Here is a 25,885-nt window from a genome sequence, read left to right as displayed (position 1 = left end):
AACATCCAAATATCAGGGTCTGGAGGTTGTTCTGGTTTAGTTTCCTAAGAATCCTCATTCTCCCTCTAGGGCAGGTATGCACTAGTCTTACAGAGTTATAGAGGCAGGTTAGGCGGAGGCTGTTGGGGCTTTTGTTATTCATTACAGGCTTTTATGCAAATCCCTGTTTTTAGCCCTGTGCCTTGTGTTTCTGAATCTAGAGTCAGTTTCTCCAAAGAATGCATCTGTGGTCCTCTTGAATTTCAAAAAGGTTTCTATAGCTGCAGTATATTGAGTAGATTGGGATAGAATAAAATGAATGCAGGAGGTCATTAGGAAGAGTTAGAGAGGTTCAGGCAATAGGTGTTAGTAGCTTAGAGATAGTGGAGATGGAGAAAAACAGATTGCTTTGAGATTTATATGAAAATTTGACTTATCTGTCTATATATCTATTTTACTGCTTGCTAACTAGATTATGGGCCTAAAGAGCAGAGACTATGTCTCCATTGTTTGTACATTCTACAGCACCTGGTGCCCAGCAAGATTCAGTGTTTATTGAATGGTACTTAGCATGTTAATGAGATTATGACTTGGATTTCTTACCCTCTTCACTGTTTAATATATCATTTAATATGTCATTAAAAATCACATAATTTGCTTGAGACATTGACTGTGGACAAAATATTTGTTTACTGATTTTCAAAAAAATACATATTTACATTATTGACCTTCATCTGGCACAAAAGGTTTATTTGTGCTATTAATATACTGAGATCGAAACTCTTGTTAGATGTAGGTATTTGCTTAGTTTTATTCCTGTCTGCCCTGAATTTTGTGTGTAGGTTTGTGCTTTGCTAGTTTGTGTAAAAGTTATTTTTGGACAAACAATTTCATGAACAGTTATTACAGATTTTCTAGATTTATCATTACTAGATTTATATAATAACTGTTTTCACTTTCATTATAGTATGTTTTGATAAAAAAGAGTTCTTTATTTAAATGTAGTCTAATTTACCAATCTTTTTTTATTATTATTTTTACTTGACACACAAAAATTGTACATGTTTATGGGGTACAGTGTGATATTTTGATATATGTGTAAATGTGTAATGATCAAACGAGAGTAATTAGCAAATCCATCACCTCAACATTTATCATTTTTGTGTATTGGGAACTTTCAAAATCCTCTCTTCTAGATATTTGAAAAGAAACAATAAATTGTTAACAGTAGTCACCCTAGAGTGCTATAGAATATTAGAACTTATTCCTCATGTATCCATTAACCAGCCTCTCCTTATCTCCCCTACCCCCCTACCCTCCTCAGTCTCTAGTAACTACTATTCTACTCTCTACTTGTATGAAATCAACTTTTTTAGCTTCAACATATGAGTGAGAACACACAATATTTATCTTTCTGTGCCTGGCTTATTTTATTTGGCATAATGTCCTCCAGGCTCATCCATGTTGACATGAATGACAGGATTTCATATTTTTTATGGCTGACTAGTATTCCATTGTCTATATATTCCACATTTTCTTTATCTGTTCATCTGTTGATGGAAGCTATTATTCCATATTATCTACTGAATGTTTTAAATGTTTTGCTTTTAACATCCAAGTCTTTAATCCATCTTGAATTAATGGTATGAGATAGGCATAAGTAAAATTTCATTTTGTTCAATTTGGGAAACCAGTTGTGTCTCACTATTAACTGATTTCTACAGTGCTACTTCTAAAACATATTAAAGTAATTCCATATATGCATGGGTCTGTCTCTGATCTTTCTGTGAGTGAGACATCTTGGACATCCAGCACAGCTGAGCCTTCAGATGACTGCAGCCCCAGCCAACATCTGACTCAACTGCATGAGAGATCCCAAGTGAGAACTCAGCTGAGGATTTCCAAAATTTTTGGTCCACAAAATCACGAGCAAAATCAAATAGTAGTTTTAGACCCTTAAGTTTTAGATAAATTTGTTATGCAGCAGCAGATGACTGGAATACAGTCCTTACACTTATTTTGTTTGTCTATTTTAAGCTATTTCATTAATCTATTCTTAGGTACCTTACAGTTTTAGGATATGTGTATGTGTGTATGTTTCGGGGAGGTGTTAAAAGTTATCTTTCTTTTAAATTATGCTTTCTAACTTTTGCTGGTATATATGGAAATACAGTCAATTTTCAATTATAGATCTTATGGCCAATTATCTTTAAATTCTCTTGTTTTTTCTAATAAGTGGTCTATAATCCCTTTGGATATTTTATTTATAGTTTAGCTTTTTCAGTAATATTTTTCTTGTAATGTCACCCATTTTGTGACCCATTAATGTGACCCAATGTCACTGATTTCTTTCTTCTTTTGATTCCTTGTGGTTTTCTTCAGTCTGGCTCACTGGTTATTAGAAGAAACAGTTGGTTATAAATAAGCTTGTTCAAACATATCTATTAATGAAAAGACCATGTAAAAGACAACAGCTCCCTATTCAAAAGAACTCTTAATATATGTTATGTTATATATAAAAAGAACTTTTTATATATGTTATTTTTCTGAAAGTAAAATCTCATTATACTGTATTCCAATTAAAATTTTCTTTATCATTTGAATAATATGTGGTACTGTTTGCTTGAACAAGTTATTTACTATCTCTGAACTTCAGTTTCCTCATTTGTCAAATTAGTATACTAGTCCCTAATTTGGTGGATGATTGTAAGTATTGTTGATCTTGTATGCCAAGTGCCTACCCAGCCTGTTATAAGGCAGGTATTCAGTAAATAAGAGGAATTATTAATAATAGGCTTGATTTAATACTTCCATTTTGACTACTAGATCAAGATAAAATAAATTGTTGACTTTTTGTTAGTTTAACTTAAAACACATTGCAATTGCATTGCTTTCTACCATTTTTCTCAGCTTGGCGTACAAAAGTTATGTAATGTATATTTTAAAAAGCCCAGTCTCCCCTCCCCTCCCCTCCAAATACTTAGGAACTTACCTAGATGGGAATTCACAAAAAGTTAAGTTATAATATTTGGATAATAGTTTAAAACTTTATTAAAAGAAAAATGTAAATTAGTATGTGATTTATTGTCAAATATATTATAGAGACCAATAAATGATATAGTGCCAGCTATCTGGATGCTGGATAAGGAGGTATTGTCCTCATTTTTCAGATAAAAGAAGGCTGAGGAGTAGAGAAATTTAGTGTTTGTCTAAAGTGTAAAGAAAGAAATTTAGTGTCATTCTAAAGTAATAAGTGATACTATTGGAATCCAGTTTATCTGGCATAGTGTCATTGCTCTTAGCGGGCACTTAATGAGATTTCTTAATGAGAATCAATTCCAATGTTGTATCTTAATGTTTTCTTTTTAATTTGGAAACATTTTTAATATTAACTCACGTGGTAGAGAGTGGGATAGTGTATTTAACACCTATATAGTAGGTGCTCATTACATACTTGTTGAATAAATGAATGGAGACTTTTTCTTTGATTTTTACTCTTTTTCGTGGTTTAGTTAATACTTTTTAAGCTATACTACCTTAGTGTAGTAGTAGATAATAAAAGTAAAGAATGTTACAGATTTATTTTAATTAAATAATTATGACTCTGGAGCCCTTAATAATAAATTATATGATGTGTAGAATGTGTTTACTTTAAGTTATTTAAATGTTTACCAGTGGACTTGTGCTCTGTGTTTGTAAAGAAATCAGAATAATTATTATGATACCAAATGTTTTCTGCTGTACACAATTTGCTCTCAAAATTACATGTTGTAAAGACACATTAAGAATCCTTAAATCAATATTTAGCAAAGGCAAATATATGCATAGCCACTCTTCTTTTAATCATTAAGTACATAATTAGCCCTTTTTCAGAATTTTCAATTAACTTAGAATAATTACTTTTTACAATTATCATTAGTATAGATTAAGTATATACTTGAGTATATCTTTTAATCTGTAGACAGAAATTTGGGGAGATTTCTGAAAGAAGGAAAAAAGCCATAACTAGTTATTAAAGTCAGTTATAAAACTAAAGAGAGAAAGAGAGAGAGAGATTGAAAGAGAGGGAAGTTGTCTTTATTTTATTGAAAGTTTGGCCACAGTCTACTAATTGCATACTGCAAATCTTGTTAAATACTGAGTTGATAAACTTTCTTCTTTAAAACTGACTTCAGTGATTATAGACCCATTGACCTAAAATTATGGATATTTCTGCAAATTTTCTGAATTTGGCATAAAACGGCCTTTCTTGCCTGATTATTAGAACAGCAGGAATATTTGAACATTTATTATGTTCTAGATACTATTCCAGACACTGGGTGATGGAGTTTGGATGGGTTGTCCCCTCCAAAACTCATGTGGAAATTTGATCCCCAATGTGGCAGTGTTGGAAACTGATTGAGTCACCGTACGGATCCCTCATGAGTGGATTAATGCTCTCCCTGGGGGAAGGGGGATTAATGAGTGAGTTCTCACTCTGTTAGTTCCCGCGAGAGCTCGTTGCTTAAAAAAAAAACCGGGCACCTTCTCTCTCTCTCTTGCTTCCTCTCGCCATGTGATCCGCTTGTACCCGCCCACTGCCTTCCACTTTCCGCCATGAGTAGAAGCAGCCTGAGGCCCATGCCAGATGCAGCTGTCCCAGAATCATAAGCCAAATAAACCTCTTCCCTTATAAATTATCCAGTCTCAGGTATTTCTGTTATAGCAACACAGAACGGACTAAAACACTGGGGATAGAGCTGTGAGCAAAACAGAAGCAAATTCGTATTCTTATAGAACCTATATTTGGGGGGGGTAGCAAAGTGGAGAGAGCAGAGACAGATTTTTTTTTAAGTAAATAAATAATATGTTAGATGGTTGTAAGTGCCATGAAGAAAAGTAAAGCGGGTTAAAGGGAACAAAGAATCACAGGAGGTGATGACTGTTCTTTTATACAAATGGTGGTTGTGGAAGGTTTTTGATGACATTTGCGTAGAGATCTGAAGGAAGCAAAGGCATAAACCATAGGGAGTAAGAGTTTTTACAGGCTGAGAGAAAATCAAGCGTAAAGACTCTGAGATGAAAGATGTTGACATATTCAAGGAATAGTAAAGAGATGAGTGTGGCTGGTGTGAGCAAGGAGAGTATAGGAGGTGAAGTCAGATCATGTGGGTCAGATCATGGAGGGCCTTGCAGGATGTGGTAACTCAGAGTTAAGGAAGGTTCTGAGCAGATAATGACCTAATAGGAATATAAAAGATCACTTTACTGTTACAAAACGGATAACTCTAAGGGCGTAGAAATGGAACCAAGAATACCAGTTAGGTGGCTAGTATAATAATCAGCATATTACGGGTCTGCTTTTTTAAAAAATGCAGGCACAGACATATATAGACAATTTTGTATAGCATGTCAGGGACCTAATATGTTAGATTTTTAACTACTCTCTGTAGCCCTAGTAAGTCATTCTGAACTCACAAACTTGACAGAAGAATAAGGAACTAACCTAACAGCGATATAAATATTGAAGTACCTTTATGAAAAATTACACACACACACACACACACACACACTTCAAACATACAAAAATGTAGAAAATAATAAGAATGATATAACAAACTATGTAATTAACACCCAATTTTGTGCAATCTTAATGTTTTGCCACAATTGCTTCCTTTTCTTTTTTGAAGAAAACTTTACAAATACCACTGAAGCCCTCTTGTATACCCTTCCTTCATTCTATTTCCCTTGCTCCCACCTTCATCTGAAGGAAGTCTTTTCTCCTGATTTAGATAATTATCATTTCTGTTCGTGTAAGTATATAAAAATAATATATGATATGTTTTGCATTTTTCTCTCTGCTTTTTTCCAAACAGCCTTCTTGATGTATAATTGACATACAATAAAGTGCACATATTTAAAGGGTACAATCTGATAAGTTTTAACATATGTTTACACCATGAAACCATCACCACAATCAAGATAATGAATATGTGCATCACCTCAAAAAGTTTCCTCATGCCACTTTATAACCCCACACCCTCTGGGCCTCTTCCCCCACATTTCTCTGCACTCTTCCCTCCCCTCCCACCAACCCCCTACCCCCATACCCAGGCAACCACCGACCTACCTTCTGTCACTGTACATTAGTTTGGTTTTCCTAGACTCTAATATAAATACAATCATAATATATCTACTCTTTTTTTGGTCTGGCTTCTTTTACTCCACATAAATATTTTGAGATTCATTTATGTTGTAATGTGTATCAGTATTCCTTTTTATTGTTGAATAGTATTCTACTTTACGGATATACCACAGTTTATACATTCATCTGTTGATGGATGTTTGGGTTGTTTCCAGTTTTAACTATTACAAATAAAGCTGCTATGAATATTTGTATGAACAAAGGATTTCATTTCTCTTGGGTAAATACTTAGATGTGGAATGGTAGATCATATGGTAGTGGTTATTTAACTTTTTAAGGAACTGCCAAACTGTTTTCCGTAATTGTTGTACCATTTTAAATTCCCAGAAGTTCCTCCACATCCCTGCCAACACTTGAAATAGTTAGTCTTTTAAATTTTAGCCATTCCAATAGGTCTGTAGTGGTATCTCATTGTGGTATTAATTTTTATTTGCCTAATGATTAATGATTTTTCTGTTTTCTTTTGAATTGAGTATTTTTTATTCCATTTTATCTCCTTTCTTGTCTTGCTAGCTGTGACTTTCTTATTTTAGTGATTGCTTTAGGGTTTATAGTATACTGATTTAGTGCTTATAGTATACATCTTGTCACAGTTTATTTTCAAGTGATATTATACTATTTCACATATGTTTAACAAACTTAAAATATACTTCTGTTCCTCCTTTCCCAGTCTGTATGCTGTTGTTCTCATATATTTTACTTTTACATATGTTATATACCTCATAATATTTAAACAGTCAATTATTCTTAAAGTGATTTAGATATTAAGGGGGAAAAAGTCATATATTTACCAGTATCATTTCTATTTCTGGTGTGGTTAATGCCTTTGGGTAGGTCCACATCTCTCTCTGTATGGTTTTCCTTTTGTCTAAAACATTTCTGTTAACATTTCTTGGAGTGTGATTCTGCTGTGACTTTTTTCAGCTTTTGTATATCTGAAAAGTATTTTACCTTTGTTTTTAAAAGAAATTTTGCTGTATGTAGAATTCTATATTGAACTCTTTTTCAGCATTTAAAAGATGGTTGTCTTCTAACTTGCATTGTTTCTGATGAGAAATTTGCTTCATTCTTTGTTTCTCTGTATATAATATATCTCTTTTATCTGACTGTTTTTATGATTTTTCCTTTTGTCACTGGTTTTGGACACTGATTACGATAGGCCTTGGTGTAGTTTTCTTCGTGTGTCTTGTGCTTTGAATTTGTTTAGCTTCTTGGACCTCTGGATTTATTGTTCACATCAAATTTGGAAGTGCTTTGGCCATTATTTCTTTGTGTATTGTTCTGTCCCCTCTGTTCTCTTCTCCTTCAAGGACTCCAATTATATATATGTTAGGCTGTTTAAAGTTAACTCAGAGCTCACTGATGCTCTTTTAATTTTTTTTATTCTTTTTTCTCTGTGCATATCATTTTGAGTAGTTTCTATTGCTATGCCTTTATGTTCAGTAGTCTTAGAATGCCCTTTTCTATTAATTCTAATGCCTATGTTAATTTTAGGTTAGTTTTGGTTAGTTGATTATTCTCCTCATTATGGGTCATGTTTTCCTGTTTCTTTGTATGTCTGGTGATCTCCTTTTCCTTGTTGGTTATTGGATATTTTTTATGTTCTTATAAATCTTCTTGAGCTTTGTTCTGGAATGTAATTAAGTTGTTTGGAAACAGTCTGATCCTTTAAGGGCTTACTTTTATGATTCATTAGGCTTAACTGGAGCAGTGCTGTCTGTGGCTAATTATTCCTCATACTGAGGCAAAACCTTTCTGAGTGCTCTATCCAATGCAGTGTGAATTAAGAGTTTTTCCAGTTTAACTGGTGAGAACAGGCACTGTTTCCAGTTTTGACTAAGTTCTGGGTATTGTTCCCTCTAACTTTTTCAGATGGTTATTTCCCTAGCTTTAGATAATTTCCTCACACACATGTTCTGATCTGTTCTCTACTAAATACTGATATTTAGTGACCTCCATATCCAAATATATCATGGACCCCTCTGCATATCTCCAGGGTTCTATCTCTGTGCTGCTCTCTCTTCTCCAGTACTCAGTTCTGTGAACTCTGGTCACCCTGGACAAAAGCAGAAGTCCATCTATTATTATGTTTGAAACTTCAAGTAGAACAGACAACAATGGTGAGAGGGTGCCCAGGTGAGCACTGGCCCTGCACACTGATTTCGACACAACCACAGGCCTGCCCACACCCACCTGAGCCCCGGAAGGGCCCTCCCATGGACCAAGTGGGCACCCAGCTGTGCTGATCCCAGCGTAGCTACAGGCCCACGCATACCCACCCGAGCCTCATAGGGGCCCACACACCAACCAAGCGGGCATCCAGGTGAGCGCAGTCCTGAATGCCAACTCTGACACAGCCACTGGCCCATGGCCACCTGAGCCCCGAGGGCCCTCTCACCAAACAGGAGCTGAGGCAGCTCACCACACGCTTAATTGAGTTGACACAAGAAGAGTCATCAGCAGAGCCTACAAATAGAGAAGGAAGTCTTTCCCCTCATAGTCCACTCCAGAGTAATAGAAGAAACAAGTGTCCTACTAGATGACCAAACATCAACAAAAAAAATACTAGAACTACAAATGAACAGGAAGATATGACACCACCAAAGGAATATGGTAATTCTCAAGTATCAGACACATAGAGCAGGAAACCCTTGAGATGTCCAAAAAGGAATTCTGAGCACTAATCTTAATAAAACTCAGAGATAAGAAAAGAATCAAGTAGAGAACACAATGAAACAAGAAAAATCATCCAGGATATGAAGGAGGAAACTTAAAAAGAGATTAATACCTTAAATAAGAATGTAGCAGAACTCCTAGAAATGAAGGATTCACTCAGTGAAATAAAAAACAGAACAGAAAGCTTAAGCAGCAGGCTACAGCAAGCAGAAGAAAGAATTTCAGACCTCAAACATGGTCTTTATGAAATAACCCAGTCAGACAAAGAAAAGGAAAAGAGAATTTTTTAAAAATGAAGAAAATTTAAGAGAGCTAGCAGATAACTCAAGCACACAAACATATTCTGGAAGGGGAGGAGAAAGGAAAAGGCATTGAAAACCTATTCAAGGAAGTAATAACAGAAAATTTCTCAGGTATAGGGAAAGATGCAGACGTTCAAGTCCAGGAAGCCCAAAGATCCCCAAACAGATTCAGTCTAAAAAGATCCTCTCCAAGACACATTATAGTCAAACTAGCAAAACTGAAAGACAAAGAAAGAATTCTAAAAGCAGCAAGAGAAAAGTGTCAAGTCACCTATAAGGGAGCCCCCCTCAGACTAACAGCAGTCTTCTCAACTGAAACCTTAGGCCAGAAGAAAATGGGATGATATATTCAAAATACTAAAAGAAAAAAAAATGCTAGCCAAGAATTCTATACTTAGCAAGGTTATCCTTCATAAATGAGGGAGAAATAGTGTATTTCCCAGACAAACAAAAATTATGGGAGTTCATTACCACACAACCAGCCCTGCAAGAAATTCTCAAAGGAATTCTCAAAAGGAATTCTCAAAAAATTCTCCTGCATTTGGAATCTGAAAAATGATAATCACTATCACAGATTTACAAGAAAGCAAAACTTGCTGTTAAAATCAAAATGCAAACAAGAAAAATAAAGAAGCTAAATCTTGTCACCTCAAAAATCCAACTAACAGGGCCGGCCCGTGGCTCACTTGGGAGAGTGCGGTGCTGATAACACCAAGGCCACAAGTTCGGATCCTATATAGGGATGGCCGGTTCGCTCACTGGCTGAGCGTGGTGCTGACAACACCAAGACAAGGGTTAAGATCCCCTTACTGGTCATCTTTAAAAAAAAAAAAAAAAAAAAAAAAAATCCAACTAACATTAAAAACAAAAAATAAAAGGGGAAGAAAGGAACAAATGATGTTTAAAACATCTAAACAAAAACTAATATAACAACAGGAGTAAAGCAATACTTATCAATAACAACCCTAAATGTAAATGGATTAAACTCCCCATTCAAAAGCCAGACTGATTGGATTAAAAAGCTAAACCCAACTGTATGCTGTCTTCAAGAGACCCACCTCACTTATAAAGATACACACAGGGATGGAAAAAGATATACCATGCAAATGGAAACCAAAACCAAGCAGGAGTAGCTTATATCGGATAAAATAGACTACAAGCTAAAAACCACAAAAAGAGACAAAGAAGGCCATTATGTAATGATAAAGGAATCTGTCCACTTAGAAGACATAACAGTCATAAATATGTATGCATGGAACACTGGAGCACCCAGATATGTAAACCGAATACTCTTAGACCTAAAAAAGAGGTAGACCCCAATATGATAATAGTGAGTGACCTGAACACCCCTCCCTCAGCATTGGATAGATCTTCCAGGCAAGAAATCAATAGAGAAACACAGGATTTAAACTACGTCTTAGACCAATTGGACCTGGCAGACATCTACAGAACATTTCATCTAGCAACTACAGAATACACATTATTGTCATCAGCACATGGAACATTCTCCAGGATAGACCACATGTTAGGTCACAAATCAAGTCTCAGCAACTGTAAAAAAACTGAAATCATTCCAAGTATCTTTTCAGACCACAATGAATTAAAACAGGAAATCAATAAGAAGCAAAATTCTGGAAACTACTCAAGTGCATTGAAACTAAACAACAGAATCCTGAATGACCTATGAGTCCAAGAAGAAATTAAATAAAAAATCAAAAAATTTTTTGAAACTAATGAAAATAAAGATAAATCATACCAAAACCTGTAGTATATTGCAAAAGCAGTACTAAGAGGGAAGTTTATTGCAATAAATGCTTACCTCAAAGGAATGAGAAGTCTTCAAATAAATAACCTCACACTATGCCTCAAAGAACTAAAAAAATAACTATCCAATCCTAAAAGTAGTAGATGGAAAGAAATAACTAAGATCAGGGTAGAACTAAATGAAATAGAGACCCCCCAAAATGGTATAAAAGATCAATGAAACAAAAAATTAATTTTGGGGAAGATAGATAAAATAGACAAACCATTAACTAAGTTAGCAAAAGGAGAAGACCCAAGTAACAAAAATCAGAAGTGAAAAGGGAGACATTACAACTGATACCACAGAAATACAAAGAATCATTAGAGATTATTATAAACAACTGTATGCCAACAAATATGAAAATCTGGAGAAAATGGATATATTTCTGGACACATACAAACTACCAAGACTGAACCAAGAATAAATAGAGAACCTGAACAGACCAATAACAAGCAATGAGATTGAAGCAGTAATCAGCAGTCTTCCAACAAAGAAAAGCCCAGGACCAGATCGCTTTACAGCTGAATTCTATCAAACTTTTGAAGAAGAATTAATACCACTTCTCTTCATACTTTTCCAAAAAATTAAAACACAAGCCATTCCCCCGAACTCATTCTATGGGGCCAGCATCACCCTGATACCAAAGCCAGATAAAGATCCAACAATAACAACAAAAGAAAATTACAGGCTAAAATCCTTGATGAACATAGATACAAAAATCCTCAACAATATATTAGCAACCAGAATACAGCAATCAGCAAAAAAATTATACACCATGATCAAGTGGGATTCATCCCAGGGATGCAAGATTGGTTCAACATATGCAAGTCAATAAATGTGATATACCACATCAACAAAACCAGGGACAAAAGCCATATGATTATCTCAATAGATGCAGAAAAATCATTTGACAGAATGCAACATCCCTTCATGATAAAGATTCTCAGCAAATTAGGTATAGAAGGAAATTATCTCAACACAATAAAAACCAATTATGACAAATGACAAACCAATAGCCGATATCATCCTGAATGGAACAAGACAGTGGACAGGAACAAGACAAGGATGCTCACTCTCATCACTCCTATTTAACATAGTATTGGAAGTACTAGCCAGAGCAGTCAGGCAATACCAAGAAATAAAGGGCGTCCAGATTGGAAAGGACAAAGTCCAACTTTCCTTGTTTGCAGATGACATGATCTTATATATAGAAAAACCTATAGAATCTACCAAAAAAGTCTTAGAGCTGATTAACAATTTCAGTAGTGTTGCAGGATAAAAAATCAACACACAAAAATCAGTAGCACTTTACTACTCTAGTAATGAACTAGCAGAAAATGAAATCAAGAAAGCAAGCCCATTTACAATAGTCACTAAAAAAATAAAATACCTAGGACTCAATTTAACAATGAGAACTACAAAACACTACTGAAAGTAAGTAAAGAGGACACAAAAAGATGGAAAGATATAACATGCTGTTGGATGGGAAAAATTAACATCATGAAAATGCCCATTCTACCCAAAGCAATCTACAGATTCAGTGCAATCCCCATCAAAATACCGATGATGTTCTTCACAGAAATAGAAAAGCAATCCTAACATTCATATGGAGCAACAAAAGACCCTGAATAGCCAAAGTAATCCTGAGGGAAAAAAAAAAAATAAAGCTGGAGCATAAAACTACCTGACTTCAAACTATTTTACAAAGCTATTGTAACCAAAACAGCATGGTACTGGCATAAAAACAGACACTTGGATCAGTGGAATAGAATAGAAAACCTGGGAATCAACCCACATGCTTACAGCCAACAGATCTTTGACAAAGGCAACTAGAACATACATTGGGAAAAAGACTGCCTCTTCAATAAATGGTACTGGGAAAATTGGACATCCATATGCAGAAGAATGAAACTGGACCTGTACCTCTCACCATATACCCAAATCAACTCAAAATGGATTAATGACTTAAATATAAGTCCTAAAACCATAAAATTACTAAAGGAAAACATAGGGGAAACACTCCAGGAAGTAGGACTGGGCAAAGACCCTAAAAGCACAAGCAACAAAAGAAAACATAAACAAATGGGATTATATCAGATTAAAAAGCTTCTGCACAGCAAAGGAAACAATCAACAGCATGGAAAGACAACCTACGGAATGGGAGAAAATATTTGCAAACTATACATCCAACAAGGGATTAATATCCAGAATATAAAAAACTCAAACAACTATACAGTAAAAAAACAAATAATCCAATTAATAAATGGGCAAAGGGAGCAAATAGACATTTTTCAAAGGAATACATGCAAATGGCCAACAGATACACGGAAAAATGCTCATCGTCACTAGTCATCAGAGAAATGCCACACTGAGATATCATTTCACCCCAATTAGACTGGCCATTATTAAAAAGACTGAGAATAACAAATGCTGGTGAGGATGCAGGGAAAGAGGAACTCTTCTACACTGTTGGTGGGACTGTAATTAGCACAGCCATTATGGAAAACAGTATGGAGTTTCCTCAAACAACTACTGGTAGAACTACCATATGATCCAGCTATCCCACTACTGGGTATATATCCAAGGGAATGGAAATCATCATGTTGAAGGGATACCTGCATGCCCATGTTCATGACAGCTCTATTTACAATAGCCAAAATATGGAACCAACCTAAGTGTCCATCAACAGATGACTGGATAAGAAACTGTGGTTTATATACACAATGGATGGAATACTGCTCAGCCATAAAAAAGAACAAAATTCTGCCATTCGCAGCAACATGGATGAGTCTGGAGAAAATTATGTTAAGTGAAATAAACCAGACAAGGAAAGAGAAATACCGCATGTTCTCACTTATAACTGGTTGCTAAGAAGGGAGGAAGAGAGATAGGGAGGGAGGGACAGCAGAAGGGAGGGAGGAAGGGACCATAATATGTTGAGCTTTCAGAAGGAGAGAACAAGCCTAAGGATAATAGAGATGGGGGGAGGGAGGGAGGGGGTTTGGGAAGTGCTAGGTCAAGTAAAGGGCATAAAGAAAAATCATGATTTGTAATAATGAATATGCTAATAAAAAAAAGAATAGAGAACAGTGTTTTTCTCGGATAAGAAAACATTAGCATTAAGAAAGATTTTGAGATCAAATTTTTAAACTAAGTGAAAGAGTTGGAAATTATAACTGCTATAATAAGTCACTGAAGAACATTTTCATAGAAACCTCATCATCCTGGCTTTTTCTCCATAGCAGTGATTGATATGGAACTTATTGAGAACAGATTCCTAGGGCTCACCTTAGAGATTCTAATCAGTAGATTTCGGATTACATTTGGAAAGATACTGTTCTGCAGAGTCTATCCCAGTTTCATAGGTAGCACAAATGCACAGAAGAAAATCAGCCATTGGGATTTGTAGAAGTGAAATATGACTTCCATGATTTACTAAGACAAATATAGAACACTTGAGTTATCTGCTTTTTAAATTTAAAAAAAAATTAAAGGGGGTATTTAAAAGAGAGAAGCAATAGAAAAGAGAGGGAATGAGGGGGAGAATAGAGAAGCAAGGATAACAGACAGAAGTAAGAAGAAAAGACTAGGGAGAAGCAAAACCAGGTAGAAAACGGAAGAGAGAATAGAAGAGTAGATTCCAAAATGAATGCTGTTAGAATGTAAATCGTTTTAGGTTACTGTGAGCTTCAGAGGAATTTATAACTTAAATTTTGCCTTAAAAATTTTATGAGCTGATTAATCAAGATGTAGGATCCTTGACCTCTACTCTGATTGGCATAGGTTCTACAGAACTTCAGGGAGGAAATTAAATCTACAACACCATCAATTGTAAGACACACCATTATTATGTATACCTCTAAGAAAGAAAAAGTGCCACCAGTTAGCTATGGTACAATGCTTCTCTACTATCTATTTTAAGATACATTCCAATTTCAGAGATGTTAAAATGTGGAAACGATATTGTGTCCTAAAATTGATGAAATATAGGATCAAGAAGGCCTTTATCCTACCTCTCTTTTCCCAATTCTATTTAGTATGTTCTTTTTCCCCATATTATTTTTCAGAGACAGCTCAAATCTCCCACCCTTTGTAGAGCCTGTCTAGATCACTGCAATAAGACATGTTTCAAATTTGAGCATGTTTCTTATGCCCCTTTCAACTTTGAATATTTCTCCTTAATAGAGAATGAAAAGCGAAATATGAGTTAAATAGTTCTGCTTTCTCTGCATCATCTGTTAAAATTATACCATCTGCCCCAAGCAGTAGGCCTGAACCTTCTTTCATGTACTTGCTCTACTTGTGTTTTATAAATCCTTTTTATTGTTCTTAACATTTTTCACCAGCCTCCGCTCATTCTGGGCTCTTACTTTACCTACATGATTCTCCTCATTTCACACCACTCTTGTATTCATCCTTGGTCATGTGCCTTTATTCCTTTCTGTTTTTTTAAACAAGTCTCTTAAAATTCTGAAGTTATCAAAGGACACCTTATACAACCATACTGGAATCTTTTGATGCCAGTTTCTTTACTTATCAGGTTAACTTGTTTTTATAGTGTCAGAATTTCACTTTTTAGAAACTGTAACTGTCTCTTTTAAAAAAAAAAAAAATCTTATCACAATGGGATTTCTGCGATGGTATCATAAAGCTTTATTCTTTTACTTGATGAAATTCACTTCCCTGAAGAATCACTAATCCCAATATTCCTTTTTCTAACTATTATAAACTCCAAGATGGCATGGTTGCTTTCTCGTGGGTGTTATATCCACTTTACTATTTTATACTCATATATAAGCATAAATGGAATTGAATTCCAAAGGAGTAATTCCTTTCATTATTTCTTCCACCTAATGAAAGTTAAGTGATTGATATATGGTAAATACTTCTTACCTTTTCTGTATAGTCTCACCATCAGATTGTGTCCTTAAGTCCTTAAGATTATAATTTAATTTGGTCTGTTTTTGAGCATGATATAAATGGAGTTAAACAGTATATCTTTTGTGATTGGCTTGAGATTTAGCTATGTTGTTGCATGTAACAATGGTGCGTCTATTTTTGCTGTATATTCGTCATTGAATAGGTATATCACAGTATAACCATCTACTATTGATGGACATTTGAGTTGTTTTCAGTTTCTATTACAAATGCTATTAACATTCTTGTATATTTTTACTGGTACACATTTGCATACATTTCTGTTGAGTATATTTCTAGGACAAAGAATTGCTTGTTCATTGGGCATACTTATTTTCACCTTTAGTAAGTAATGCCAAACTATGAGGACTCTAAAAAAGTTCATGGAGGATTTGTATTATCTTTTAATTCTGTTTTTCCATGAACTTTTTGAAGTGCCCTCATATTTCCAAAATAGTTTTACTAATTTTACACTCCTTCCAGCAGTAAATGCAAGTTCCTGTGGGCACCACAACCTTACCAATACCAATATTTAGTATTGTCAGACTATCATTGTAGCTGTTCTCGTGTGTAATTAATTATAGTTTTAATTTATATTTACCTGATTATTAATGAGATTGAGTAACTTGTTTATGGGAAGTGCCCATTGGACTTCTTGCCTACATTTCTTTTTTTAATTTTAATTTTATTTTTTTTGTTTGTTTTATCATTATTGCCTACATGTCTTTTTAATATTGATCTGTAAGAGTTCATTATATATTCTGCCTGTGTCATTAACGCTTATACGAGGGCACTTAAAAAAATTCATGGAAAGATTTGTATCATTTCAGTTCTCTTTTTCCATGAACTTTTTGAAGTACCTTTGTTTGTGTTGTAATTATCGTCTGCCACTCAGTGGTTTACCTTTTCACTGTCTCAGTGGTGGCTCTAGATGACTAGAAGTTCATTTAATTTAATATAGACAAAATTATCAATCTTTTATGGTTGGTGATTTTTTTTGCCATGTTTAAGAAATCTTTCCTACCCAAAGTTATGAAAATATTCTCCTATTTAAAAGTGTTATTGTTTTGACTTTCACATTTAAGTCTACAGTTCATCTGATTGATTATTATGTATGGTGTGAGGTTGTGTATCCAGTTTTGGTTTTTTTTTTTTTCCCTATATGTATACCCAATCAGCGTAATGTTTTGGAAATGACATTCTTTCCCAGCATTGCTGTGAAGTGCCACCTTGTCATAAATCAAGTGCGTATATGTTTGGGTTGTTTCTGGGCTATCTGTTTTGTTGTATATTTTGTCTCTTCTTGCACCAGTATCACACTGTCTTAGTTACTGTGACTTTGTAATCAATCTTGATATCTCATAGAGGAAGTTCTCCTATCTTCTTCAAAAAGTGGTTTGACTAGTCTCTGCCCTGTGCATTTTTATATACACTTTAGTGATGTCTTTGCAATATTAAGTCTATTTTTGACTTTAATTTTACTGGAGTAAAATGAAAACTTTAGATTGTATTAAGGTACCGTAAATAGGCATTACGATCATACTTTAGTGGAGAGATTGCTGAGCTTGTAGGAATACCTGGGTTTTAACCCCAGTTTTGCCACTTGATAACTAAGAAAATCCTGAACAAGTTTTTTTTGTTGTTGTTTTGCTTTCTCTATATGTAGTAATGTGGAATGTAATCATGTAACACCTCAGGGTAGGCACTTGAGAAATTAATTTTTTAAATTAATATTTTTAGTTTTGTCTACTATATAGGATTTTCACTAATATTTGTGAAAGCACATTAGGGGAAAATAATTTAAATATATGAATAGAGATCTATAATTTTTTAAAATCATCATACTTAGATGAAGATGGAGTTTGTATGTGTTGTCCCCTCCAAAACTCATGTGGAAATTTGATCTCCAATGTGGCAGTGTTGGAAACTGATTGAGTCATGGGGGCAGATCCCTCATGAATGGATTAATGCTCTCCCTGGAGAAAGAGGGATTAATGAATGAGTTCTCGCTCTGTTAGTTCCCATGAGAGCTGATTGTTTAAAGGACCCTGGCACCTCCCCTCTCTCTCTCTTGCTTCCTCTCGCCATGTGATCTGCTTGTACCTGCCGGCTGCCTGCTACTTTCCGCCATGAGTAGAAGCAGTCTGAGGCCCATGCCAGATGCAGCTGTACCAGAATCGTAAGCCAAATAAACCTCTTTTCCTTATAAATTACCCAGTTTTGGGTATTCTGTTATAGCAACACAAAACGGACTAAAACAGGTGATTCTTGCAAATTAGTTCTGGTTAATCTTTAAGGAATAGTTGCTTTCTTTGTTTTTCAAAGTATAGACCATTGAAAAAGATGGAAAGCTCCCCAGTTTATTTTATGAAGCTAGCACAACCTGTTAAAGTAAATTTAAACCTAGTAATAATGGGATAGACGTGTAGTGTGCATGCACACTGTTTTAGTCCATTTTGTGTTGCTATAACAGAAATACCTGAGACTGGATAATTTATAAGGAAAAGATAAACCTCTTTATTTGGTTTACGATTCTGGGACAGCTGCATCTGGCATGGGCCTCAGACTGCTTCTACTCATGGTGGAAAGTGGAAGGCAGCCGGCGGGTACAAGCAGATCACATGGCGAGAGGAAGAAAGAGAGAGAGAGAAGGTGCCAGGGTCTTTTTAAGCAACGAGCTCTCACAGGAACTAACAGAGCGAGAACTCATTCATTAATTCCCCCTCCCCCAGGGAGACCATTAATCCATTCATGAGGGATCTGCCCCCATGACTGAATCAGTTTCCAACACTGCCTCATTGGAGACCAGATTTCCACATGAGTTTTGGAGGGGACAACACATCCAAACTCCATCACACACAGATAGACATACAGATACATATACACACTAAAATTCCAAGTAAAATACTAGCAAATCTAATCTAGCAGTGTATTATAAGATTATACGTATTGCCCAGGAAGGGTATATCCCAGGAATATAAACTCTACAACATGAAATCTGCACATAATTCATTATATCAACACATTAGAGGAAAAATTATGATTAGGTCAATAATTTTTTTTTTTTAAAAAGAGGGAAACGTCATTTGATAAAAATCCAACAACTTCATTCATAGGGAAGTAAAGAGTAAAACAGTAGTGCGATAACATGTAGTACTGGCAGTATGTGGGGAAATGGACACTCATACTTTGGTGGTAGTCTGAATTGTTATAGCCTTTGGGGAACAAACTGATAATAGCTATTGAAATAAAAATGTACATTATCCTTTGAATATTCCTACTTCTGGGAATCATTCCTACAAAAAATAGTGTATTCATGTATACTATGAAGCTAATATATACTATTATATTATATTAGGATTTATATGCAAAGCTATTGGTTTTATAGTTTGTGATAACTAAAAACTGGAAACAACATGAATGACTGTTGATCACTGGAGGAGCCATTGCATAAATTATACTAAGCATTACTATGGGATATGATATAGCCATTGACCAGGAGGAATGTCCGTGATGATATTGTTGAATCGGAGTGTGGGGCAACAAATTATGGATTATTGTGCATAATGTAATCCATTTTTTGTAAAAAGAGAGAAAGCCTATATATTTTAAATGTATGCATGAGTCGTGAGAAATGTGTGGAAGGCCTGAGTTAAGAGAGGGGGTGGGATTGGTAAAGTGGGAAAATTATATTTTTTTGGTATGTTTCTGCAGTGTTTGATTTATTATGAAGAACATTTGTTGAATTTATAATAATCATATTTAATAAAGGAAAAAATGCTAAAGAAATTCAAAGTATGAAGATGTGGGTTGTAAAGATGCTTGATTTGTCCAGCCAGAAATTACTTTTGGAAAGAAAGATATTTTATACTAAGACACAGTGGCATTAATGATTTCTTTTCTTTTATAGCAACTCCGCTCCAATATCCGAGAAATGGAAAAGCTTTGTTTGAAAGTCCGAAGGGATGACCTGGTACTTCTGAAGAGAATGATAGATCCTGTTAAAGAAGAAGCATCAGCAGCAACAGCAGAATTTCTCCGACTCCATTTGGAATCTGTAGAAGTACTTAAGAAACAATTTAATGATGAAGAAACTTTATTACAGCCTTTGACCAGATCCATGACTGTTGGTGGTAATGTATTGTACTAAATCTTATTCTTCAGCACAGTAATGCAGTTAATTATAGCTCACCTCCTTGTGTAGATATTGCAGATTATCTATAGGTTTCCTGGGATTATCTGGTATTCCAATAAACTTAATCCTTGGACGCTAAGTGTGCCTGGAAATGTGTACCCTGGAAATTTTGCAGGATAAAATTTTTGAGGCTATGTTATATGGATTGGAACTTCAGGGCTTCGAGTACCTGTTTGTCTATATATTGAAAATAAATCTTAAAATATTTCCTAATGATAATATCATCCTTGTCTGCAGAGTACTCACTCCTTTCCAGGTGCAGGGCTGACCTATTCAGGCATGTTTGGTTTTTTTTTCTTAGGCATTCCAGTTTTCACAGTGCATGTGAGATCTGTGTCCCAGCTCAGTTCTTTGAATTTAACTGACAACATAAAAAAAAATCTGCAGTGGGGATCATGCCATCAACTTTTGTGAAGTGATAACTGTAAAAAGCAGCACTATGAAACTTGACATTATATTTGTTCTAAAGAGATAGTGATAATCGTTGATCACATTATAATAATGTCTTTAACCCTGAAAAAATTCTTGGCTTAATACATAGTAGTACTTCAAAGTAGTTGGTCTTTTTTTTATCTTAAGGGTATTGAATGGAATAACTGATAAAGTTTCCCTACTTGAATTGTCTACTAGAAAGCTTAAAGCCAAATTTTTTAACCACCCAAAATCAAAATTTTAAACTATTCTGGCTTTATTTTATAATTGCTGCCCTTGTTTTCCGTTTTTATTTTAGCGTTTCTCTTTTATTTTCAACTTTTCCTATATTGTTACATTTTATGTACCTTTTGCACCGGCCATTCCTATATAGGATCCGAAGCCGAGGCGGGAGCGTCGCCGCGCTCCCAGCGCCACACTCTCCCGAGTGCGCCACGGGCTTGGCCCCATTTTATGTACCTTTCTAAACTGTCTTTAATCCTTATGGGAAAGGTGGAGTATACGTGAATTATAAATTAGAATAGAATCTTAGGGATGCTATACCTGCCCAGTTTTTTTCTTTTTATTGCACCACTCCCTAGCTCCAAAGCCAGATTATTTTAATTTTATATTTTCAGTGCTGATGATTCAGTAATTTACAGGGAAATCAAAAAAATATTGGAAAAAACATTTAAGCCATCATTCAGAGTTTCTTGCTCTGGATCCATTCAGGGTAATCTTGCTTTTGTTGTATTCTTATTACCTAGCACAATACTTGGCATATAGAGGACCATCCATAAATATTTTATAAATATAAATTTAAAAATATCTTTTTAAAGACAATTTTATAATTTCAGATGTGCTGCAGTCATTTCACTCTTGGATAACCTGTGCCTAAAATATTTTGGAGAGAAAAAAATGTTACCACTCAACCCTTGGTTGAAGAGTATTTGGGAAGAATGCTTTTTGATAGTTTATAATTGCTATTCCCGGTATTCTATTCATTTGTAGTTATCACCACCACATTGGTGAAGGCTGTTCTTATCATTTAGTGCAATCGGATGCTTTGTGTGCATGTGTAGAGAAATTGGGCTTTATAGTTCCATGTGATTAAGGTGCTGTCTTATGTACGCAGACATTCTGACAGTTGTGATAGCTGTAGTAATAGTGAAAATAAGCTGGATTTTCTGGAAAGAGTAGCTGGCATCAATCTCTTTGGCTATTTGCTTTGAATTGCCCATCACCAGCATTTCCCTATCAAACAAAAATTTTGAGTTCTGTCTGAGAGTTTTCTAACAATATGATAATATTCTAATACTTGCTTTAATTTGCATTTTATTATCACATTCTTTGTGTTTTTGCTAGTAGAACTATTTGGGCTCAACAAACTTGGTTTTATTTATCATCAGAGGAATTGGGTGATTATTAGAAGCAGGTTACTCCATTTGCTGGCAATTAACTTTCTCCATAAGAAGCTGACTGGTGTTAAAAAAAAAAAAAAGGTTGGCAGAATTTGAGGAAGCATGTATATAGAGGAAATGAAAAAGACTAGAATGAGCCAGAGGATGAGGGAGAAGAAATAGAAGATGAAATTCATTTTCCAATTCTGTTGATTCTCAACCTTCTCTATTCATGGAACACCAGATAGGCTAAAGGCCTAATTACTTGCCACTGGGAGAAAACTGCAAAATTAAATGTCTGAAACTAGTGATGATTTAAGACAGTCATTCTATTTATATAAAATCATATACCTAAATTATACCTAAAATAATGCGTAGAATTTCAAATTCTGAATAATCTGCTCATCAGATTGTGCTCTATGAATCCATTGCCAACATAGAGTAGTTAAAATTACTCTCTCACCAAGTGTGAGAGTTTCTACTAGATTGACTTAAATGTAGAAATATTATTAACAAATAATAAAGAGGTTGGGGGAGGAGAAGAATAATGAAATGAAAGCAAGTAACTAATTTACCTAAGACTTTAATAGTGGGGTAGGAATTGGGTTTGCTCCATATGTGGTCTTCTTCTAGCTGTAGACTCTTTTCTGTCATTCTACACCTTTTTATCCTGTGTTCTCCGGTTTTTCCTTATTCTTGCTTTAGATACTTATTATCGTAGAGAGAGCCTATACAAAAAGTGTGTTTTATTTGTGTAGAAGTTAAGTGCCTTAAAATACTTTTTCCTTTACAAATTCAATCTGATTCTAAATAAATTAGCTGGAAACATCAGCAGAGATTCAAGAGTAATGTTGCCACATTTTTATGAGTGAAATAAAAAAATACAAAAATGTTTTTCATTTACGGATAGAAATAACAAGTAGAATTGGACATCTTTTGTTCTCTGGAGAATGAAAGAAGCTTATTAAGTTAGGTGGAAGCTGTGATGATTTTGCTGTTTCTTTTGTCCAGATTCGGAGAGCTCCTAAAGCACATCTTCTCTGCCAATCTTGCTTGATCTGAGAAATTCCCTTCTGTCTCACTTGTGTGTCTGGTTTCATTTTTAGCATATTGCTTCCCACCAAGAGAAGTGATGAGCCTACAAATCTGATTTGTATTTAGAAAGGTGATTCAAGTCCTACAAAATGAATCAGTGTTTCTCTCCATCTTTGTCTTTCTTATTCCCAGGACATACACTTCAGCAGTGCAATAGGAACAGAATCTTATTACATTTTAAACAAATATTCACAAAAGAAAAGAATCGAATCTTAAAACTGCTGGGAACTTCAGACTAGCATATTGAATTTGAGGAAATATTAGATTTTTATTGCACTTATATACATGTAGCGAACAATTTTGTGAAACGTGTAGATGGCTTTGTATTACATTATTCAGAAGATACATTTTCTATTGGTTTTAATTCTCTTAAAAGTCTTCCTTTGCAGCTAAGTTAAGCCCTGACTCAGAAGTCATTTTATTTTGATAGATAGATTTATGTAAATGATCAATAAATTAATTTCACTATTTTTTAAGCTATCAGAATTTTTAAAAAATTCAGGAATGCTTTTGAATTTATTTAGATTTATAATGAAAAATTTTTTAATGTAGTGAAGTTTAGTGGAAATTTCTTATATATAAGTTTGTAATTCTTGGTAGAATCATGATATAGCCAATAATAAGGCTTTAAAACCCATTCTGGAATTTGAAAAACAGTGTTGAGTGATATACATTCTACTTGCCCTTTACACTTACAGTTATTTGCATGTGAGTGGAACTGAGTTTATTATGTCATATGAAACAATTGCAACTTTTTACTTCTGTGGACAGCTAAAGTTCTTCAGCCTTTTTTCCTGAAGCTATAATCTTTCTCAGTGTTTTGCCTCATCATGTCCATAGCAGTTAGTAAAAGTTCAAAGTCAAAGGATGATCACTGAGGTACTGATTTTTAATACAAGCTGGAATAAATGAAGCATGGAAGTTGTAGAAATTAAAGGATTTGCTTTCTTAATTGATCGTCATGCCTTGAATTGATTAGTGATGTTCAGAGTTGTAAGTTTACAGCAGGGTTTTCCATGGAAGAGAATAGACTTCTTTGTTCTAAGATTCTATTTGAACTAAGATGCATACGCAGTTTGGTTTTAAGTGAGACATAAATGACTTAAACCTTCTTTATTTTTTACTGAGAGGAATCTTTTATGTTTGTTTAAAATGTCAGATGTTTCCCATCCCTTATTTTTTATATGAAGAATTATATATGATCATCTCTCCTCATTTTGTTGTATTCCCTGGTATAGTTCATTTGAATCCTCTTTAATTGTACATAGGTTACGGCTTTAAAAATCTTTAGAGTGGGTATGGTTATAAAGTTCTGTTTTACATTTGGTCTGTCAGTGATAGTGATGTTATCATTATTCATCATAATATTAAAGAAGTTGAAGTACATAGGAATATTAAGTGGAAGAAAGGTCATAGAGGAATTCATTTATCTTGGTTGAAGTGAAAATGAAAGTGTCTTTCTGGTGATAATCTAGGGTATAGAGTAAACAACTAGTTTAAGCATTTGAAAAAACTCATAGAAAGCTTTTAAAATATTGGATATTTGTCATAATGTTGTAATGTAAAACTTACTCTATACCTGATGTTTTTGCTCTTCCTTTAAGTTAAGATTCAAAATTAGAAGAACTCTGTCAATTCTGGTAAACCTACAAATTAGTTTTCAGTCAACCTGACTATGTCCTTCCTAAACAATTCAAAGGTTTTCCTTGAGAAGTAAAGCATTCATAAACATTGAGGGTAAAAATAAAGTTTTATAAAACACTGTTCAATTATAGGCTTGGTTGAAAAAAGGAATTGAGAAAGAATATGAATTTAGAGTTATAAATATTAAGTTCATATTCTTAATTGGCATCATATGTTACCATGTCATTTTCCTGCTTATAACCCTTTAGCAGCTCTCCATTGTCTACCACATAAAGTTCAAAGTCTTTAACTGGTCTGTAAGTTCCCTCTATTAACCATCCATAATGCCGTATACTTGTAACTCTGTGTCTTTTACTTCATGGTCTGGTAATACCCAAATTGCTGATTTTATGTCAGCTATATTGTTTCCTCCTTGAGGGCCTTTGTTTATGCTTGTTTTTCTACCTAAAATGTACATTCCTTTCTTCTTTGCCTAGAAACATTAACTTTTCTAGGAAGTCTTCCTATAAACTGCATACATAAAGCTGGATCAAACGCCATCCCCAGCTTGGAACTCCTACAGAATACTATCTGTATTTATATCTATTTATCTAGATAGATAGAAATTAATGTACTCTTCTAATGTTTTATGATTGTCACTTTGTATGTCTGACTCTTCTAGAATATAAGTTCCTTGAGAGCAGGTACTCTGCATTATTCATTTTTTTTATCCCTGGTGCCTAACACAGTACACAGTGGGTGCTCATAGAATGTTAAAGTGGTAGTCGTTTTGAGCTTGAGGTGAAGGAGAAAAAGTAGACCTTCAGATTTCTTCTTTCCATTTACACGGCCAGTTTCCTAGAGCAGATCATCATCTTCTCACTGGACATATTGGAAAGCCTCCCACCTGGTTTTTCACTAATTTTCTCACCTTCAACTCCATGCTTAGTGTGTTCTTCATACTATAGCTATGGTTTCCTTTGTGAATCTAAAATCCGATTATGACAGCTTCCACCTTTCCAATAGTCTCCCAACTCCTTTTAATAGCTCCATATCGATCTTATGAAAAAGACAAAAACTCTTTAATGTAGTAATAATCTCAGCATAATAATCTCAGCTTAGATTTCCAGCCTTAACCTTTGCTTTTCTCCTTATCACAGTCTATGCATCAGGTGTACTAAACATCTTTCAGTTCTCAAGCCTATGCACATATTATTCTCTCTGACTTAAATACTCTGCTTCTCCCTCCACTCCTGCGCAAGTTTATCTGTATAATTTCTGTTCATCCTCAGGCTTCAG

General features: G+C 34.6%; 1 protein-coding gene across 2 annotated transcripts in view; it reads left to right on the top strand.

The window, feature by feature from the left end:
* STX17 (syntaxin 17) overlaps nt 1-25,885 on the top strand; it is a 54,117-nt gene that overhangs the window by 17,081 nt on the left and 11,151 nt on the right. For both annotated transcript variants that reach the window (XM_063081783.1, XM_063081782.1), the window contains exon 4: nt 19,773-19,995. In XM_063081783.1, the coding sequence (XP_062937853.1) occupies nt 19,773-19,995 (223 nt within the window). The remainder of the gene's footprint in view (nt 1-19,772; nt 19,996-25,885) is intronic.

The sequence above is a fragment of the Cynocephalus volans genome, chromosome 17 (genome assembly GCF_027409185.1).
Source record: "Cynocephalus volans isolate mCynVol1 chromosome 17, mCynVol1.pri, whole genome shotgun sequence".
NCBI lineage: Eukaryota > Metazoa > Chordata > Mammalia > Dermoptera > Cynocephalidae > Cynocephalus > Cynocephalus volans.
This window is presented reverse-complemented; position numbering and strand designations above follow the sequence as displayed.